The 22,164-nt window shown below is 44.0% G+C and overlaps 1 protein-coding gene across 1 annotated transcript in view; it reads right to left on the bottom strand.

Moving 5' to 3' along the window:
* Positions 1-21,698, bottom strand: part of LOC112229308 (thrombospondin type-1 domain-containing protein 7A-like) — a 190,064-nt gene extending 168,366 nt beyond the window's left edge. The window contains exon 1 of the mRNA XM_042319532.1: positions 21,147-21,698. Within this exon, the coding sequence (XP_042175466.1) occupies positions 21,147-21,303 (157 nt within the window). The 5' untranslated portion in view covers positions 21,304-21,698. The remainder of the gene's footprint in view (positions 1-21,146) is intronic.
* Positions 21,699-22,164: the final 466 nt, after the last annotated feature.

The raw sequence follows: 22,164 nt of genomic DNA, 5'->3' as shown, positions 1-22,164 counted from the left end.
ACACACACACACACACACACACACACACACACACACACACACACACAGCCTTCTCAGACCTCAGATACACTCAAGACAGAATGGAATCTGCCTTAGGTTTTTGACTGAAGTAACTTTCCCTTTAGTGTATGAAAAGCATTCCACAATAACATGGAGACACGTAGGCAACATCAGCAGAGGGAATTAGTTGCCAGTCAGGAAGTGGGGAAGTCGACTGGAAAGGAGGTCAATGGGAGAAGATGATGAGGAGGAATAGGGCAATGGTGTTGGTGACGGGACGCTACGATCGGCATGCTAGCTTATGATAGGATCCCATGTTATATTAGGCCACTCCCTAATGCCAGGCGCTGGTATTAGAATAACTGTACTGGGGGATGGAAGGGAGAGAATGAGATGCAGTGTCCACTGACTCCACTCTTAATGATTGTGACATGTTGGAACCAGGGCGCCCACTGGCCTTCAACTCCTATTCTGGACTGATCCAACCAAGACTACAGGAGGAAACAGAAAGGACCAGGAGATGATGGAGGCCTGGGAAGAGCAGAGGGTCAGCTGCACTGCCCCCTGGATCATTTCAACCATTTCGTTTGCAATGGATATCTGTTTTGTTATGGTTTTATTTTTATCAATAGGCCTCTTCAATTTGAACACTATCCATATCATCAAAGCTACGTATATATAAAAAAACATATAGTGGAATGCTATATGTATAAATAAATAAGGTGCATATAGTGTACACCTCCTAATCCTTTTATGATATTTTTAAATAAAGTTTATGAATCAACTGTAATCTATAATCCTTCCAGGCCGCTGCAGCATCCCTAGATCAGTAATGACCCCGTCTTAGCGGGAGATAAGCCATGCCACATAGATGTATTATACAAACGCGCCCCCCCTCCCTCCCTCCCTCCCTCCCTCCCTCCCTCCCTCCCTCCCTCCCTCCCTCCCTCCCTCCCTCCCTCCCTCCCTCCCTCCCTCCCTCCCTCCCTCCCTCCCTCCCTCCCTCCCCCCCCAATCTATTTCTCTCTATCACTCCCTCACTGAATGTGCATGTGTGTGTGAGTGTATGTGAGAATCTGAGTATATGGCATTTGTATGCATTTCTGGGCATTGAATGTGTGTCTGACTGATCACATGTGAGATTTTGAGACAACAACAACAAACATTGCTTTATGCTGGATAAGCAGGCCATGGTTGTGTCCCTTCCCGGCCAGCAGCCCAGAGTTGTGGGGGGGGGGGATTATCAAACCTCATACATAACCATTCATGTTGCCGAACACCACCACAATGCATGACTGTAATACGTGGTGTTCACTTATCTAGGTCCACCTACTCTGCAAGAAGCCAGCTCTGCGGTACTAAACAAACAATATGCAGTATAATACAGTAACATGGATACCATGCAGTATGGTTCTAGGTTCTCTACATGATACCTACACTATAGGAGGAAGGTGAAGTTATTATATTGACTGTAGGTGATAAATAGCTGTCTAGTTTTTCCCACAATCCCTCCCACCCTCCTCTCTTTCTCTCTCGCTGTCTTTCTTTTTACCATCCCCAGGGACCATCAGACACTGAGAGCTCGACCAGTGTTCCCTACATTCTGGAGCTGATTAGCCAGGAGGTGGTGTGTGGTGGGTTGTGGGTAATGGTGCATCGTGGGTAGAGGAGGATGATATGGGGAGTGTTCCTTCGGGGACCACGGTTCAGTGGCTACCATAACTATGATGAATCAAATCAAATACTCAAATCAAGCTTTATTTATACCGAACATTTCAGACATGGAATCCAACACAATGTGCTTTACAGGAAATAACGAATAAAAACAAAAGAATGGCTGAAATATTTACTCCACAGCAAACAAAAGAATGGCTGAAATATTTACTCCACAGCAAACAAAAGAATGGCTGAAATATTTACTCCACAGCAAACAAAAGAATGGCTGAAATATTTACTCCACAGCAAACAAAAGAATGGCTGAAATATTTACTCCACAGCAAACAAAAGAATGGCTGAAATATTTACTCCACAGCAAACAAAAGAATGGCTGAAATATTTACTCCACAGCAAACAAAAGAATGGCTGAAATATTTACTCCACAGCAAACAAAAGAATGGCTGAAATATTTACTCCACAGCAAACAAAAGAATGGCTGAAATATTTACTCCACAGCAAACAAAAGAATGGCTGAAATATTTACTCCACAGCAAACAAAAGAATGGCTGAAATATTTACTCCACAGCAAACAAAAGAATGGCTGAAATATTTACTCCACAGCAAACAAAAGAATGGCTGAAATATTTACTCCACAGCAAACAAAAGAATGGCTGAAATATTTACTCCACAGCAAACAAAAGAATGGCTGAAATATTTACTCCACAGCAAACAAAAGAATGGCTGAAATATTTACTCCACAGCAAACAAAAGAATGGCTGAAATATTTACTCCACAGCAAACAAAATAATGGCTGAAATATTTACTCCACAGCAAACAAAATAATAGCTGAAATATTTACTCCACAGCAAACAAAAGAATGGCAAACAGGACAACTAAAAGCAACCGATGGAAAAGCAAAGCTACAGAGATGTGTTTTAAGATCTTTTAAATATGTCCACAGTTTCAGCCCCCCTCAGGTTCTACTGGGTACATAACTTAAAAGTAGGCCTGACATGTATTGGGATGCACGACCGTGCATTGATTTAAAAACCAATAGAAGAATCTTCAAATATATTCTAAAACTCACAGGCAGCCATTGCAAAGACATTAAAACCGGTGTAATGTGTGCTCTCCGTCTGTTCTTGGCCAGTACCCGTGCTGTAGCATTCTGTATGTTTTGCAGTTGACTAATGGCTTTCTTGGGTTGAGCAGACAGGAGACCATTACTGTAGTCAAGCCTGTTTGTAATATGTATGAGTCTCTCTGTATCAGCTTGAGAGAGAAACAGCCGCACCTTGGCAATGTTCCTCAGGTGGTAAAAAGCTATTTTGGTCACATTCCTAAAATGTGATTTGAAACGTAGTTCAGAATCTAAAATAACACCTACGTTGTTACCTGGTGTTTTATCTTTATTGCCTGTGAATTAAAATGTGCGGCTAGATTCTCTCTCTCTGTGCTTTGGCTCCAACAATAAGTTCCTTGGTCTTGTCTTGATTTAGCAGGAGGAAGTTGTGTGCCATCATAGTATTTAAATCACTAATATAGTCTAATAACTTATCTGTGGAGCTAAAATCCTCTGGTGACACAGAAATGTAAAGTTATGTATCGTTTGCGTAGCAATGAAAATCACTGCTGTGCTTTCTGATAACGCTGCCAATGGGTAACATATATAAACTGAACAGTAGACCCAAAATCAAACCTTGTGGAACGCCACATGTGATGTGTATTATTTCTGAGTTATGTTCATCAAGGGTGACAAAAAACTCTTAACCATTTGAATAGGTCCTAAACCCATTTAGACCTGGACCAGAGAGGCCAACCCACCTTTTCAGTCTGTCCAAAAGGACATCATGGTCAACAGTGTCGAACGCAGCTCTTAAATCTAAGAGTACAAGGACAGAGAGCTATTTAGCATCTGTGTTGGCTCTAAGATCATATATCACTTTAACTAAGGCTGTCCCTGTGCTGTGGTGGGCACGAAAACCAGATTGTAATTTTTCTAAAATACTGTTGGCATTTAAGAATTATTTTAGCTGTTTGAACACCAATTTCTCCAGAATTCTGCTTCAGAACGGAAGGTTGGAGATTGGCCGAAAACTGCTAAGAGTTGAACAATCTAGATTGCTTTTCTTCAGAAGGGGTTTCACCATAACAGTTTTTAGTGCAGTGGGGAGTGCCTGTGAACAGAGCGTGATTAACAATAGCCTGCACTTATTAAGATATGCAATTAAAAACTGTTTTGAAGAAGGTGGTAGGAAAAGGATCGAGAAGGCAGGTAAAAAAGTTGTGGTATCACTTTCCTGAGCATGCCTTTGTCAAAGAGGGGAAATAAATTCATAGTGCCTTTGTCAAAGAGGGGAAATAAATTCATAGTGCCTTTGTCAAAGAGGGGAAATAAATTCATAGTGCCTGTGTCAAAGAGGGGAAATAAATTCATAGTGCCTTTGTCAAAGAGGGGAAATAAATTCATAGTGCCTTTGTCAAAGAGGAAATAAATTCATAGTGCCTTTGTCAAAGAGGGAAATAAATTCATAGTGCCTTTGTCAAAGAGGGGAAATAAATTCATAGTGCCTTTGTCAAAGAGGGAAATAAATATAGTGCCTTTGTCAAAGAGGGGAAATAAATTCATAGTGCCTTTGTCAAAGAGGGAAATAAATTCATAGTGCCTTTGTCAAAGAGGGAAATAAATTCATAGTGCCTGTGTCAAAGAGGGGAAATAAATTCATAGTGCCTTTGTCAAAGAGGGGAAATAAATTCATAGTGCCTGTGTCAAAGAGGGGAAATAAATTCATAGTGCCTTTGTCAAAGAGGGAAATAAATTCATAGTGCCTGTGTCAAAGAGGGAAATAAATTCATAGTGCCTTTGTCAAAGAGGGAAATAAATTCATAGTGCCTTTGTCAAAGAGGGAAATAAATTCATAGTGCCTGTGTCAAAGAGGGGAAATAAATTCATAGTGCCTTTGTCAAAGAGGGGAAATAAATTCATAGTGCCTTTGTCAAAGAGGGGAAATAAATTCAAGTGCCTTTGTCAAAGAGGGTCAAAATAAATTCATAGTGCCTTTGTCAAAGAGGGGAAATAAATTCAAAGAGGGGAAATAGTGCCTTTGTCAAAGAGGGGAAATAAATTCATAGTGCCTTTGTCAAAGAGGGGAAATAAATTCATAGTGCCTTTGTCAAAGAGGGGAAATAAATTCATAGTGCCTTTGTCAAAGAGGGAAATAAATTCATAGTGCCTTTGTCAAAGAGGGAAATAAATTCATAGTGCCTTTGTCAAAGAGGGAAATAAATTCATAGTGCCTTTGTCAAAGAGGGCCTTTGTCAAATAAATTCATAGTGCCTTTGTCAAAGAGGGAAATAAATTCATAGTGCCTTTGTCAAAGAGGGAAATAAATTCATAGTGCCTTTGTCAAAGAGGGAAATAAATTCATAGTGCCTTTGTCAAAGAGGGAAAATAAATTCATAGTGCCTTTGTCAAAGAGTGCCTTTGTCAAAGAAAATAAATTCATAGTGCCTTTGTCAAAGAGGGAAATAAATTCATAGTGCCTTTGTCAAAGAGGGGAAATAAATTCATAGTGCCTTTGTCAAAGAGGGAAATAAATTCATAGTGCCTTTGTCAAAGAGGGAAATAAATTCATAGTGCCTTTGTCAAAGAGGGGAAATAAATTCATAGTGCCTTTGTCAAAGAGGGGAAATAAATTCATAGTGCCTTTGTCAAAGAGGGGAAATAAATTCATAGTGCCTTTGTCAAAGAGGGGAAATAAATTCATAGTGCCTGTGTCAAAGAGGGGAAATAAATTCATAGTGCCTTTGTCAAAGAGGGAAAATAAATTCATAGTGCCTTTGTCAAAGAGGGGAAATAAATTCATAGTGCCTTTGTCAAAGAGGGGAAATAAATTCATAGTGCCTGTGTCAAAGAGGGGAAATAAATTCATAGTGCCTTTGTCAAAGAGGGGAAATAAATTCATAGTGCCTGTGTCAAAGAGGGGAAATAAATTCATAGTGCCTTTGTCAAAGAGGGGAAATAAATTCATAGTGCCTGTGTCAAAGAGGGGAAATAAATTCATAGTGCCTTTGTCAAAGAGGGAAAATAAATTCAAAGAGGGAAATAAATTCATAGTGCCTTTGCGTGAATCGGCCTGCTCCTGTAACTCATGAAAACACATGAAAAATGACATGGATGGAATCCCTCCTTCCTCCCCAAAGTTTGTGTTTTAGTTTAAATCTCCCGATCTTTTTCATATCGTCTGGCTAATGGAAACACCTGTAGGGGGGCTGGGTGACAAGGAAGAAGAGGGTGGAGAGAGAACTTTCATTCTAGATTATAGTTCTTCTATTGAAGAAATACTCTGTAGCAGTGAAGCAGTGGACCATTGAGCCATGTCTAAGCCAAGAATACTATTCCAAGAACATTTGTCTGAAAATCAATAGGCATGGATACTATGTGGAAGAAAAAGATAGGAAGAGTGCACTTCTGCTTGAGCTCTAGGATATGGGTGTGTGCTAATGAAAGCTAGATTGAACCGACTGGGAATGTGCAGTGCCTGTGATAAGGTTGTGTGCATGTGCGAGTGTGTAGCTCCCACACATCGACAGAGAGGTGTGAAGTTTCCCACATTGGATACACACGTAAAATAAGAAATCAATGTCCTCTCTGCCTACATTTCCTTCCACCTCTAGAGGGGATCTGACCGACTGTTCTGGTTTCTTCCTCTCTGCCTGCATTTCCTTCCACCTCTAGAGGGGATCTGACCGACTGTTCTGGTTTCTTCCTCTCTGCCTGCATTTCCTTCCACCTCTAGAGGGGATCTGACTGACTGCTCTGGTTTCTTCCTCTCTGCCTCCATAATCAAATCAGCAAACACTTCACGCTGTTCCTCTCTCTGCATAGCAACAAGGATCCCGCAGAGATAATATAGCCTACACATTTCAATGTATGGATAGAAGTGGCATACGTGTTATGTGACTCCTCCAACTGGCACAAAGCATATTAATGATGCATTATGTGTCCCATGTATATGTCTAGTGATGTGGGATATTCTAGCCTACCGCAGATGTTGGCTTGGTGCTAATAGGCGGCCGTAGTGAAGAGCTGGAGCTTATTCAGGAAGGTGTAACATTACAGGGTGATCAGAGATAAATATATCCCGTCACAGACAATAGGTAATCGTGTTAGCGCTATACAGTACATTACTATCTGTGACATTCTGTACATTTCACCTCCCTGAACACGCTCCTGTGTCAATGTTTTAAAGCAGGAAGAAGGCCAAAGGTCAAAGGATGTAGATCTGTCCAACCCCATAATCTGGAACGGTCCTTGCTAGACTGGATCTGTGGGACATCCCAACTCTGAAATAACCATTGAAGTTGAAAGATTAAATGGTTAAGGTATGGGTTAAGGAAAGGGTTAGATAAGGGTTATGGTTATGGTTAGGTTAGGTTTGGGGTAGGGCTTAAGGTTAGGATTAGGGTTCAAGGTAGGGATGTCCCAAGGATCCCAGAAAACCAATCTAGAACACACTTTGGGAACAAAACTCTGTATAAGGAAATAAATTGGTGGATGAGAAGAGACGTCGCCAATCCTACTGCCAAACTTAGAGAATCGAGGTCACGGAAAAGACTGGCCACAAACACACTACTGTGCACACACACACACACACACACACACACACACACACACACACACACACACACACACACACACACACACACACACACACACACACACACACATACACACACACACATACACACACACACACACACACACACACACACACACACACACACAATCCCTGGGAACTCTTTGACACTGATCTGGATGGGTCTGCTGGTCTCCTGCCAACTCCATGTGGCACCAGTTGTCATGGCTTAAGTAAGCTCTACTACCCTGCTGACCCCATCCACACCTGCTGCAAAACAGCAAACTGATGGGATAGACAACAGAAAGCTTGTAATGGGATAGACAACATTTAGACATCAGTGATCGGCTTTGACATGTTCTTTGTTCTTTTATAGCTAAGTTTGTTTAACTAAGGGTTAAAAGTGAAACAATTTATGTGACTGTATAAAGAGCCGTCCACGTCAATAAAACCATCTGCTGTGTCAGTAGACTGGATGAAATACAGTTAACAGTTTGGACACACCTTCTCATTCCAGGGGTTTTCTTTATTTTTACTATTTTCTACATTGTAGAATAATAGTGAAGACATCAAAACTATGAAATAACACATATGGAATCAATTAGTAACCAAATAAGTGTTAAAGAAATCAACATTTATTTCATATTTGAGATCCTTCCAATAGTGTATCGGTTGTCATCTGGAGAAAGAGGACCAATGCCCAGCGTGGTAAGCGTCCATTATTTTAATAAAACAACTGAACACCGAACAAAACAACAAAAACGACAAACGAACAGTCCTGTAAGGTGATGAAGAAACACTAAACAGAAAATAATCACCCACAACCAAACTGGGGAAAACAGGCTACCTAAGAATGATTCTCAATCAGAGACAACGATCGACAGCTGCCTCTGATTGAGAACCATACCAGGCCAAACACAGAAATACAACATAGAACAAAGAACATAGACTACCCACCCCAACTCACGCCCTGACCAAACTAACACAAAGACAAAATAAAGGAACTAAGGTCAGAATGTGACAAATAGCCACCCTTTGCCTTGATGAAAGCTTTGCACACTCTTGGCATTCTCTCAACCAACTTCAAGAAGTAGTCACCTGGAATGCATTTCAATTAACAGGTCTGTCTTGTTAAAAGTTAATTTGTGGAATTTCTTTCCATCTTAATGTGTTTGAGCCAATCTGTTGTGTTGTGACAAGGTAGGGTGGTATACAGAAGATAGCCTTATTTGGTAAAAGACCAAGTCCATATTATGACAAGAACAGCTCAAATAAGCAAAGAGAAACGACAATCCATCATTACTTTAAGACATGAAGGTCAGCCAATGCGGAACATTTCAAGAATTTTTAAAGTTTCTTCAAGTGCAGTTGCAAAAACCATCAAGCGCTACGATGAAATCTCATGATGAACACCACAGGAAAGGAAGACCCAGATTTACCTCTGCTGCAGAGATTAAGTTCATTAGAGTTACCAGCCTCAGAGATTGCAGACCAAATAAATGCATCAGAGTTCAAGTAACAGACACATCTCAACATCAACTGTTCAGATGAGACTGTGTGAATCAGGGCTTCATGGTCGAATTGCACCAATAAGAAGAAGAGACTTGCTTGGACCAAGAAACACGAACAATGAACATTAGACTGGTGGAAATCTGTCCTTTGGTCTGATGAGTCCAAATGTTTGATTTTTGGTTCCAACCGCAGTGTCTTTGTGAAACACAGAATAGCTGAACGGATGATCTCTGCATATGTGGTTCCCACCGTGAAGCATGGAGGAGGAGGTGTGATGGTGTGGAGGTGCTTTGCTGGTGGCACTGTCTGATTTATTTAGAATTTAATGCACACTTAACCAGCATGGCTACCACAGCATTGTGCAGCGATACGCCATCCCATCTGGTTTGCGCTTAGTGAGACCATAATTTGTTTTTCAATCGGCCAATGACCCAACACACCTCCAGGCTGTGAAGGGGCTATTTGACCAAGAAGGAGAGTGATGGAGTGCTGCATCAGATGACCTGGCCTCCACAATCACCCAACCTCAACACAATTGAGATGGTTTGGGATGAGTTGGACCGCAGAGTGAAGGAAAAGTAGCCAACAAGTGCTCAGCATATGTGGGAACTCCTTCAATACTGTTAGAAAAGCATTCCAGGTGAAGCTGGTTGAGAGAATACCAATACCAATCTAAAATATGTTTTGATTTGTTCAACAACACTTTTTTGGTTACTACATGATTCCATATGTGTTATTTCATGTCTTCACTATTATTCTACAATGTAGAAAATAGTAAAATAAATAAAGTAAAACAGTTGAATGAGTAGTTGTGTCCAAACTTGTGATTGGTAATGTACATCTAACCGGAGATGGGATCAAGATCTCAATTAGCTAATGTCATCTTACTTGATTGGATGGGGAGATTTACAGAGACAGATAGGAAGTGTGTGTGTGTGAACGCATGCTGTAATGGTTTTCTTTAGTTGAAGGAGAGGCGGACCAAAACGCAGCGTGGTGGTTATTCATGGTACTTTAATAAAGACACTATACCTGAATAAACTAACAAAACAAGAAATGTGAAAAACCAAAACAGCCCTATCTGGTGCAAACACAGAGACAGGAACAATCACCCACAAAACCCAACACCAAACAGGCTACCTAAATATGGTTCCCAATCAGAGACAATGACTAACACCTGCCTCTGATTGAGAACCATATCAGGCCAGACATAGAAATAGATAAACAAGACATCCAACATAGAATGCCCACTCAGATCACAACCTGACCAAACAAAACATAGAAACATACAAAGTAAACTATGGTCAGGGTGTGACACATGCAAACATCTTACATTTTACTACTGCACTGAGGACCTCGGTTTACCCTCTCGTTCATAAAACAGGTAATGTATAAAAATATACATTTGACCCTTATTTTACCAGGTAAGTTGACTGAGAACACATTCTCATTTACAGCAACGACCTGGGGAATAGTTACAGGGGAAAGAGCTTTCCTCGTTCTTCAACTCAGATCTCTGAGGCTTTGGGTGCATCATTTAGTCATGGGAAAGTGTGTCTCTTTGACCCTGATCCAAATTCCCCACCACTTCCACTACCAGTCATGTTGTGACTTGGTGGACTTCCTTAGGGCCTTGTAAAGCTGGAGGTGTCTTGCTACCAGCGACTGGGCTTTATTTCCTGAGAGGAATGAGCTCCCTTTGTTTCACTATCATGAATAATGTAGTAATAAGCAGCTGTTAATGTGTTTAAGGGGCCTTTAAAGGGTTTTGTAGGTGTTAAGGGGTTTGTAGGATGTTAGCTGGCACAGAGGAGGCCAGTGTGGATGATGATATAAAGACAGGACAGATTGTTTACCTCCAGTCCTTATGCCTTATGTAAACCTGGCCTATTTACTCTGGCTTAAACCCATCTACCTCTTTAACTATTCATCTCTCTCTCTCAATCTATCCCTCTCTCATTTTTCTAAATCTACCCCCCCCCCTCTCTCTCTCTCTCTCTCTCTCAATCTATCCCTCTCTCTCTCCCTCTTTCTCAATGTATCCCTCTCTCTCTCCATCACACTCTGTCTCTCTCTCGCTCATCCTGCTGCATTGACTGCCAGAGGTGAGCCTATTGCCTGTCAGCTTATCTTCTATGCACCCCTGTACTCCATGTCCACTGAACAAAAATATAAATGTAATATGTAAAGTGTTGGTCCCATGTTTAAGAGCTGAAGTAAAAGATACCAGAAATGTTCCATTCTCACAAAAAGCTTATTTCTCTCAAATTTTGTTCACAAATTTGTTTATATCCCCTGTTAGTGAGCATTTCTCCATCCACCTGATAAGCGTGGCATATCAAGAAGCTGATTAAAAAGCATGATCATTACACAGGTGCAGCTTGTGCTGGGGACAATAAAAGGCCACTTTAAAATGTACAGCTTTGTCACACAACACAATGCCACAGATGTCTCAAGTTTTGAAGGAGTGTGCAATTGGCTGCAGAAATTGGCTGCAGGAATGTCCACCAGAGTTGTTGACAGATAATTTAATGTTAATTTCTCTACCATAAGCTGCCTCCAATGTCGTTTTAGAGAATTTGGCAGTACGTCCAGACGGCCTCACAACCGGAGACCACGTCTAACCACGCCAGCCCAGGCCCTCCACTTCCGCCTTCTTCACCTATGGGATTGTCTGAGACCAGCCAACCGGACGGCTGATGGAACTGTGGGTTTGCACAACCAAATCATTTCTGCACAAATTGTCATTAACTAAGGGAATCTCATCTGCATACTCGTCGTCCTCATTAGGGTGTTGACCTGACTGCAGTTCGAAGTTGTCAGTGACTTCAGTGGGCAAATGCTCACCGTCGAAGGCCACTGGCACACTAGAGAAGTGTGCTCTTCACAGATGAATCCCGGTTTCAACTGTACCGGGCAGATGGAAGACAGCGTGTATGGCATCGTGTGGGCAAGTGGTTTGCTGATGTCAATGTTGTGAACAGAGTGCCCCATGGTGGCAGTGGGGTTATGGTATGAGCAGGCATAAGCTACGGACAATGAACACAATTGCATTTTTTCGATAACAATTTGAATGCACAGAGATACCATGACGAGATCCTGAGGCACATTGTCGTGCCATTCATCCACCGTCATCACCTCATGTTTCAGCATGATAATGCACGGCCCCATTTCGCAAGGATCTGTACAGAATTCCTGGAAGCTGAAAATGTCCCAGTTCTTCCATGGCCTGCATACTCACTAGCCATGTCAACCATTGAGCATGTTTGGGATGCTCTGGATCGACGTGTACGACAGCGTCTTTCAGTTCCCGCCGATATCCAGCAACTTCGCACAGCCATTGAAAAAGAGTGGGACAACATTCCACAGGCCACAATCAACAGCCTGATAAACTCTATGTGAAGAAGATGTGTTGCGCTGCGTGAGACAAATGGTGGTCACACCAGATACTAACTGGTTTTCTGATCCACACCCCTACCTTTTTAAGGTATTTGTGACCAGTAGATGCATAACTGTATTCCCAGTCATGTGAAATCCATAGATTAGGGCCTAATGAATTTATTTCAATTAACAGATTTCCTTATTTGAACTGTAACTCAGTAAAATCCTAGAAATTGTTGCAAGTTGCGTTTATATTTTTGTTCAGTATATATCACACAACACACACTCCTCTGGCCAAGAATGCATACTCTCTCTCTCTGTGTGTGTGTGTGTGTGTGTGTGTGTGTGTGTGTGTGTGTGTGTGTGTGTGTGTGTGTGTGTGTGTGTGTGTGTGTGTGTGTGTGACCGGGTGTATGTGTTTGTGCTAATGCTAGTACCACAGAGGTACCGCAGTCACTTATGCAGCCTCCTCTCCACCTACTGTAGCGGACCTTTCCTTCTTCCATATACACCCTCTTAGGATGATTAATTCATTACAGACATCATATCCTCTCCTCTCAGCCTGGTGTGTGTGTAGCTCTGGGAAAACATACAATGCATTAGAGAGCAGTGGGTTTGTGCACAGACCTACAGGGCTCAGCTCTATGATCGTATGTCAAAGCAGGGTTAGCTAGCTAGCCTCTGAGAGTACAGTACAAAGAAAGGAGGGCTAGCTAGCTACCAAGTCTCTAATTAGAACAGGCAGGAGGTATCCTCTCAAAGCTAGCTAGATAGCCTGTGAGATTAGAACACAGAAAGAAAGAGGACTACTTACAGCTAAACTTTAGAGCACAGAGTGAGGAGCGCTACCTAGCTAGCTAGCCGCTGAAAGGAGAACATAGTGAGCGGAGGCAGATTGCGCAGGTGTTGGTTTAAAGCAGTTTCCTTAGCTACGCTTAGTGATTATCAGAGTCAAGCAGCACGTTTTAGCTCAGCTAACCAGCCTCTGGAGGGAACGTGAGTGGCCAGGACGGAACCGATTTGTTCCAGGGACCTTTAGGGAATAGATGGTTCCTACATATTAAGCATGGTAAGCTGGTTAGCAGCGTTACAGTGGACCACAAATTTACAGTAGGATAACAGTCACGGCTGTCCTGTCCAAAACACAGACACACAGACCTATTTGGAAGGAGTCCATTAACAGTCAATGTATTTGCGTGCTTGTTGGATTGTTCAGAAGAAGCGTACACAGTGTAAGGTACTAAATATGTCACAAGGGAAATATATGAACTGCACAGTTGTATGCCTCCCAGCTGCCCACTGCACTGAAGATAGGAAACACTGTCACCACTGATAAATCCACCATAATTGAGAATTTCAATAAGCATTTTTCTACGGCTGGCCATGCTTTCCACCTGGCTACTCCTACCCCGGTCAACAGCACTGCACCCCCAACAGCAACTCGCCCAAGCCTTCCCCATTTCTCCTTCTCCCAAATCCATTCAGCTGATGTTCTGAAAGAGCTGCAAAATCTGGATCCCTACAAATCAGCCGGGCTAGACAATCTGGACCCTTTCTTTCTAAAATTATCTGCCGAAATTGTTGCCACCCCTATTACTAGCCTGTTCAACCTCTCTTTCGTGTCGTCTGAGATTCCCAAAGATTGGAAAGCAGTTGCGGTCATCCCCCTCTTCAAAGGGGGGGACACTCTTGACCCAAACTGCTACAGACCTATATCTATCCTACCGTGCCTTTCTAAGGTCTTCGAAAGCCAAGTCAACAAACAGATTACCGACCATTTCGAATCTCACCATACCTTCTCTGCTATGCAATCTGGTTCCAGAGCTGGTCATGGGTGCACCTCAGCCACGCTCAAGGTCCTAAACGATATCTTAACCGCCATCGATAAGAAACATTACTGTGCAGCCGTATTCATTGATCTGGCCAAGGCTTTCGACTCTGTCAATCACCACATCCTCATCGGCAGACTCGACAGCCTTGGTTTCTCAAATGATTGCCTCGCCTGGTTCACCAACTACTTCTCTGATAGAGTTCAGTGTGTCAAATCGGAGGGTCTGCTGTCCGGACCTCTGGCAGTCTCTATGGGGGTGCCACAGGGTTCAATTCTTGGACCGACTCTCTTCTCTGTATACATCAATGAGGTCGCTCTTGCTGCTGGTGAGTCTCTGATCCACCTCTACGCAGACGACACCATTCTGTATACTTCCGGCCCTTCTTTGGACACTGTGTTAACAACCCTCCAGGCAAGCTTCAATGCCATACAACTCTCCTTCCGTTCCGTGGCTCCAATTGCTCTTAAATACAAGTAAAACTAAATGCATGCTCTTCAACCGATCGCTACCTGCACCTACCCGCCTGTCCAACATCACTACTCTGGACGGCTCTGACTTAGAATACGTGGACAACTACAAATACTTAGGTGTCTGGTTAGACTGTAAACTCTCCTTCCAGACCCATATCAAACATCTCCAATCCAAAGTTAAATCTAGAATTGGCTTCCTATTTCGCATCAAAGCATCCTTCACTCATGCTGCCAAACATACCCTTGTAAAACTGACCATCCTACCAATCCTCGACTTTGGTGATGTCATTTACAAAATTGCCTCCAACACTCCACTCAACAAATTGGATGCCGTCTATCACAGTGCAATCCGTTTTGTCACCAAAGCCCCATATACTACCCACCATTGCGACCTGTACACTCTCGTTGGCTGGCCCTCGCTTCATACTCATCGCCAAACCCACTGGCTCCATGTCATCTACAAGACCCTGCTAGGTAAAGTCCCCCCTTATCTCAGCTCGCTGGTCACCATAGCATCTCCCACCTGTAGCACACGCTCCAGCAGGTATATCTCTCTAGTCACCCCCAAAACCAATTCTTTCTTTGGCCGCCTCTCCTTCCAGTTCTCTGCTGCCAATGACTGGAACGAACTACAAAAATCTCTGAAACTGGAAACACTTATCTCCCTCACTAGCTTTAAGCACCAACTGTCAGAGCAGCTCACAGATTACTGCACCTGTACATAGCCCACCTATAATTTAGCCCAAACAACTACCTCTTACCCAACTGTATTTAATTTTAATTTATTGCTATTTATTTTGAACTTGTTCTCAACTTGCCTACCTGGTTAAATAAAGGTAAAATAAATAAAATAAATAAAAAAATGCTCATGTTGTTTATCGCCATATGTTATTACAGTGCATACAACAGTCTGCAGGCATTTCTCTTTTCCTTCAACGTTTTCATTTGCACGTCTTCATCCCCGTGACCTCACCTCTATAATTGCTACAGCTTGTAATTACCCAGCTGCCATTGCAAGCTGACAGGTACCGTGCTATGGGCGACTGATGGGCTTGTCGCGTTAAACTGGCCCTGACCCGGCCCCCTGTCTCACACACACACACACACACACACACACACACACACACACACACACACACACACACACACACACACACACACACACACACACACACACACACACACACACACACACACACACACACACAAACAAGCACACAGCCAGCAGTAACAGCAGGATCGAACCAAGTCCATGTAATTACTTAGCCTCCCCGTGTCCAGGGCCTGTAGGTGTAGTGGTGACAGCTCCAAACACACAACAACCACCCACTACTAGTGCACACACACACACACACACAGAGTAATGAGGCGTGTCGGTAGAGCATGCACGGTACTACACACTGGGATTGGCTAGGATGGGATGGCAGTGTGTGAGTTAGGTTGGTGCGTGTATGGGTGCAAGTGTGTCTTTGAATCTCTCTCTCTCTCTGTAGGCCTATGTGTGTGTGTGTCTTAGAAAGAAAGTGCTAGACTGGAGGTGTGTGTAAGTCGAATCTCACTGTCACACTGTCTCTCTCCTTTTGTCTACCAGCGTGAATATTCAAAGCTACTGATTAGGAATTCTTCCTCGGTTGTCAGGAGAGAAGGAGAAATTAAAGCATGAATACGGAGATGCCAGAGGAGCAGACAGCTACACTTAGAAAGCAGAAGGACTCTCAGCTTTGAAAGAGAGAGAACGAGTGACAGAGACAGAGAGAAACTGAGACAGGGGAAAGGGGAGACAAAGACCAAAGCTGTTGAGCTTAGAGGACGGTGTGCATGCCTAATTGTCTGTGAATGTGTGTGTCTCAGTCCATCCTCCACCTGGGGCGAGCAGCCATGCTAGAGCTGAACAGCTGGACTCTTCTGCTAAACCCGCCAAAATAATAGCAGCAATTTGGCACTTGATGAATCCTAGGGAGACGTGAGGGGCTGTGTCCCAAATTACACCATATTCACCATATAGTGCATTAACAGTAGTGCACTAGATAGGGAATAGGGAGTCATTGGGGAAGCAATCCCATTTCATCCCCTTCCATCTACACCCTGATAGCATAATGCTCCTCCAGTCTTTAGCACAATGCAATCTGATGTTTGAGTGTAATTGTGAACAACAAACGGCTTTAATCATTTGTGAATGTGCCTATGTTTTCTTTTGAGAGCTGCATGCTTCCTGTTAATGGTAGGCTGCTTCACACAATGGAACACAAGGACGGGTCGAGTGCTCTCCAGTAGGCTTTCTGTAGACATGTAAACATACACACATGCACGCACACACAAACACATAGGAACAGGCTACCAGCCAAGTGGAAATGCTTGAATTAAGTACTTGACACTTGGCCTGTAGAAGCTGCAGCATCCCGGCCCTCCTTTCTTAGCGATGCCCTCACGAGACCCCTCCTAGCTCAGAGGTCAGAGGTCAGGCCTCAGAGAGAGGGCTGTGTGTATGCGACTGCGTGTGTGTTTGTGCATCTGTGCATGTGTGTGCGCGTGAGGGGGTGGGGGTAGGCACTAGGCAGTTGTTCCATTGGAGGTGGAAGAGGAGGAGGAGGAGGAGGAGAAGCAGGAACAAAGGACTGAGAGGTAAAGGGATTCCATTGTGTTTTCTCTGTGGACAGAAGACAGTACAGCATCTGTCACAGAAGCCTTAGCACTGCCATGCTAGGGACAATAGAACGACCAAGTGTCCATCTCTGAGGAAGAAGTGGTGATGGCTGGCGGGCGGTTGTAGATAGACTCTTTGTAGGATTCAATAGAACAGCCTCCATTTACTACGGTCTTTCTAAAGCCCCAAAGAGGAGCAGACAGCTATGGAACTACCCTGTCAATTACTACCAGGAGTGCATGACAATTATCTCTTCTTCCTCCTTAAATGTGCACTTGTTCACTTCCCTTCCTGGATTTGAAAGGAAATTACTGGTTTATAGAAAATTCCTCTAGCCCATGCCATCACCAATCAAATGATTTTTGAATTTGTTGGGAGTAGTGAACGAGCAGGAAGAAGGAGAGATTATTGGGACTTACCCCAGGCATGTGCAAAACAGGATGTGATAGACCCCAAAGGTATGGCTAAAACAAGCATGGAAACACAAGGAAAGAAAGACACCGTACTGCTAACTAATATAACAGATGCTATTGGTGTCAAATGGTTTGCTTTTGCAGCTTGGATGCACTAATTAGGTGGAATAAATTCTCAAAATCTCTCAGCGCATTGACACATTCATTGAGATTTTTCCTTCTCCCTTGATGTCTTCCCTCTCCATGCGATGCCAGGGACACCAGGAATACTGCACTCAGGAGAACCTCCCTTCTCCCCTCTCTCCTCCCTCCTTTAACATATCATCCCCATGGATATCTTCCTCCTCTGGGAAATATAGGAATCCACCCCTCCCCTCTCTTCTCCCCAAAACATCTCTCCTCCATGTATCTCTGCACAGATATACTGTACATCTATGTACTGTCATTGAGAGAAAAATCACTGAGGAATATGTATTGCTCGCAACCCAACCCCTTTCTTTATAAATCAGGTTGGGTCCAGATGAGCCTCCAATCCATAGTCTACAATCCCACACACCACCAGACAGATGTGCTGAGGTTGGACAAAACAGTGTAATTGTGTTGAACGTCGGGGGCAGAAGGGGTCACCAAGAGACCCCCGAGACCTCATCAACATGCCACGTCAATGCAGATCTCTCAACACGGTCTCCAAAACAATAACACACTGTAGACCGCTACAATACAGGAATATACTACCACATCTATCCACACTAGCGAGACAAACTAGCATCACAATGCAGACTGTTAGGGTACTGTGGAAGTTGCAGATCTCTCTAACAGTAGCACACTACACTGAAATAATACAGGCCAATATGAAACAAATGCGGCGCATTTCAGTATCGTGACACAATTAATTAAAAACAGAGAGGGGGAGGGGAGATGGTGGCAGGAAGAGAAAGTGGGGAGTTGTGAAGGGGAAAGGGATGAAGATAGAGAGAAAGCCAGAGAGAGAGAGAGAGAGAGAGAGCCAGCTAGAGAGAGAGAGAGAGAGAGAGAGAAAGCCAGAGAGAGAGAGAGAAAAGCCAGAGAGAGAGAGAGAAAGCCAGAGAGAGAGAAAGCCAGAGAGAGAGAAAGCCAGAGAGAGAGAAAGCCAGAGAGAGAGAGAGAGAGAGAGAGAGAAAGCCAGAGAGAGAGAGGGACATCTCCTGGTGAGACAGCAGTCTAATAGGACATTGATCTTTCCCAGCGTATCCCAAGGACCCATCCTGTTCCACAGGGTCAGCATACAAGCATTCATCCATCCCCTTCCCCCATCACCCTCTTATCTCCCCTGTTCCCTTCTCTCCTTCCCCCTTCTATGCCCTTCCCATCCAACATCCATCGGTCCCCTCCCCATCGCCTTTACTCCGCCTTTACTCCCCCTTCCCCATCAATCCCCTTCCCCCTTTGCTTCCATTCAGTCACAAAGCATTAGTGAGGTCGGGCACTGATGTTGGGCGATTAGGCCTGGCTTGCAGTCAACATTCCAATTCATCCCAAAGGTGTTTGATGAGGTTGAGGTCAGGGCTCTGTGTAGGCTAGTTAAGTTCTTACACACCAATCTCAACAAATAATTTCTGTATGGACCTCGCTTCGTGCACAGGGGCATTGTCATGCTGAAATAGGAAAGGGCCTTCCCCAAACTGTTGTTTAACTGTTGTTAAGATTTATTTTCACTGGAACTAAGGGGAACTATGGAATATAGCCCCAGATCATTATTCCTATGCATTGGGACAGATTCGTCCGTCGGACTGTCAGACGGTGAAACGTGATTCATCACTCCAGAGAACGCGTTTCCAGAGTCCAATGGCAGCGAGGTTTACACCACTCCAGCCGATACTTGGCATTGCGCATGGTGATCTTAGCTTTGTGTGTGGCTGTTCGGCCATGGAAACCCATTTCATTAAGCTGTCGACGAACAGTTATTGTGCTGACGTTGCTTCCAGAGGCAGTTTGGAACTGGGTATTGAGTGTTGCAACCGAGGACAGGCCATTTTTACGTGCTACGTGCTTCAGCACCCATTTCGTGAGCTTGTGTGGCCAACTACTTCGCGGCTGGACTGTTGTTGCTCCTAGATGTTTCTATTTCACAATAACAGCACTTACAGTTGACAAGGGCAGCTCTAGCAGGGCAGAAATTTGATGAACTGACTTGTTGGAAAGGTGGCATGTTGAAAGTCACTCTTCAGTAAGGCCTTTCTACTGCCAATGTTTGTCTATGGAGATTGCTTGGCTGTGTGCTCAACTTTATACACCCGTCAGCAACGAGTGTGGCTGAAAAAGCCGAATTCACTAATTTGAAGGCGTGTCCACTTACTTTTGTATATATAATGTACCTTATAACACAGAGACAATAAATTATGTTTCTGCAATTATACAACCGCTCATATGTAGCATAATAAAAATGTATGAACATGTATTGGTCATCAACATCATTCTAACGCGCAGCTCACTTGTTTGCAACATGCAGGTTCAGAGTTCAAACATGTTCATAAGGGAACCTATGCACACAGCGTCAGCATCCACCACCCCACCGGTAATGCAACTCGTCAACTGCATGTGTCAGATGGTGATAAATGTGTCCAACAGCGGTTTGTAGCGGTTGGAGCAGTACCAGCTGCCACTGTGAGCCTTTTGAATGGGAGTGAATGGGGAAAAGCACAGTCCCACAATCTCCAGTCCTCTCCTCCTCCTCCTCCCCTCAGCAACAGCCAGAGCGGGCTGGGGATTCACCTCAGGGACTGCAGTAAATATGTTCACATACCACGATGTCGCAAAAGGATCTCCAGTGCCTTTAACCCTCTGACACATGCAGCCTGTTTTATTGTCTCTCTATTCTGCAAACAGCAGGTGTGAATCCGGCTTGAGGGAGTAGTACCTTTGTTTCTTTTCATTCTAAAAACATGCCCAATTCTTCTCAAATGCTCTTGATTCGATAGTTAGAGTCTAAACTGTATCCCCCAGAGCAGTAAGCAAAAGCAATAAGAAAACATAGGCAACAAAAGTACAAGGCTTAGTGCACCACTTTTGATCAGGGCTATTTGGGACTCAGACAAGCAGATTGAACAGGTTCAGGTAGGTACAGTTATATAGTACAACATACAGTAACACTCTCAAGCCCTTCCACGATAAACAATCCCCACCACTCAGCAACATCAACAAACATCTGCAAATCAATATTTCATGAAGAGATTCCAGTCTACCACTCAAGAGTAAGACAGACAGACAGACAGACAGACAGACAGACAGACAGACAGACAGACAGACAGACAGACAGACAGACAGACAGACAGACAGACAGACAGACAGACAGACAGACAGACAGACAGACAGACAGACAGACAGACAGACAGACAGACAGACAGACAGAGACAGACAGACAGACAGACAGACAGACAGACAGACAGACAGACAGACAGACAGACAGACAGACAGACAGACAGACAGACAGACAGAGAGAAAGAGAGTAGTCTGCTGCACTGTACATCTAGTAACAGAGGATGATACCTTTCTCGACACTCCCTCTATTTTCAGCGTGGTGACCGAATGAATGAACAGCACAGCAGTAGTAGCAGCATTACCTGTTTGCCAGACGTAGACAGTTGGTTTGGTGTCGGCTGCAGTTTGTGTCTCTGTGGCTCCAGAGATCCAGAAGAGGATCAGCACCAGTCTCCAGTGAGAGGGAAGTAACTCCCTCCACACACCCAGCATCCCCTTCACTCCACCGGGCAACCCCATGGCTCTTGCAGGGGGACCGTGTGGATAGTATCCACACAATAACAGAAAAACAAATAGAAAAAGAGTGGAGAAGGCAACACAACGGAGACAGAAAAACACGCTGAGGAGGCGGGCAGACACAGCGGAGAAGTGTACTCTGCTCCCTTTGCTTTTGTCCCTTTCTCACACGAGGGTTGTTCCGTCCGTTCCTCTAAGAAGAAGTAATCCTGGGTGAATGAAGGGTTCTCCTCCTCTCTCTCTCTCTCGCTCGCTCTCTCTCTCTCTCTCTGGTGGCTAGGTCAGCGAGGGACAACAAGGTCTGTCCGTAATGAAAACAGGGAACAATAGACCTCTAAGACGAGGCTGCTGATGTTGCTGTGTCCTGTGTGTGCCGAGCTGATGCAGCACCTCCCTCTCTCTCCCTCCTTCTCTCTCTCTCGCTCTATCACTCGCTCACTCACTTGCCCTCCCCCTCTTGCTTTCCATCGAACTTGCCCTCCCTCTCGCTCTGTGGCTCTTCCCTCTCGCTGTCTTGATCATACTTTCATACCCTTATTTTTTTAGTTGGTGCTCTATGCTCCCATCAGTGGAGGCAGGCAGCTGGACAGAGGGTGGGGAGAGGTGTGTGTGTGTGTGTGTGTGTGTGTGTGTGTGTGTGTGTGTGTGTGTGTGTGTGTGTGTGTGTGTGTGTGTGTGTGTGTGTGTGTGTGTGTGTGTGTGTGTGTGAAAGAGGGAGGGAGGTAAGGGGATAGAACTCTGAAAACAGTACAGAGGGAGGATAAAGAGCATCTGAATGAGTCAGTAAAATAAAACAATGAATTATTGATGTCAGCTGGGTTTGACCTTGTATGATATTCAAGCCACAGACCCAACATCCTGCAG

The sequence above is a fragment of the Oncorhynchus tshawytscha genome, unplaced genomic scaffold (assembly GCF_018296145.1).
Source record: "Oncorhynchus tshawytscha isolate Ot180627B unplaced genomic scaffold, Otsh_v2.0 Un_scaffold_1528_pilon_pilon, whole genome shotgun sequence".
Classification (NCBI taxonomy): domain Eukaryota; kingdom Metazoa; phylum Chordata; class Actinopteri; order Salmoniformes; family Salmonidae; genus Oncorhynchus; species Oncorhynchus tshawytscha.
Note: the sequence above shows the minus strand (reverse complement) of the source record. Positions and strands in the feature narration are given on the sequence as shown.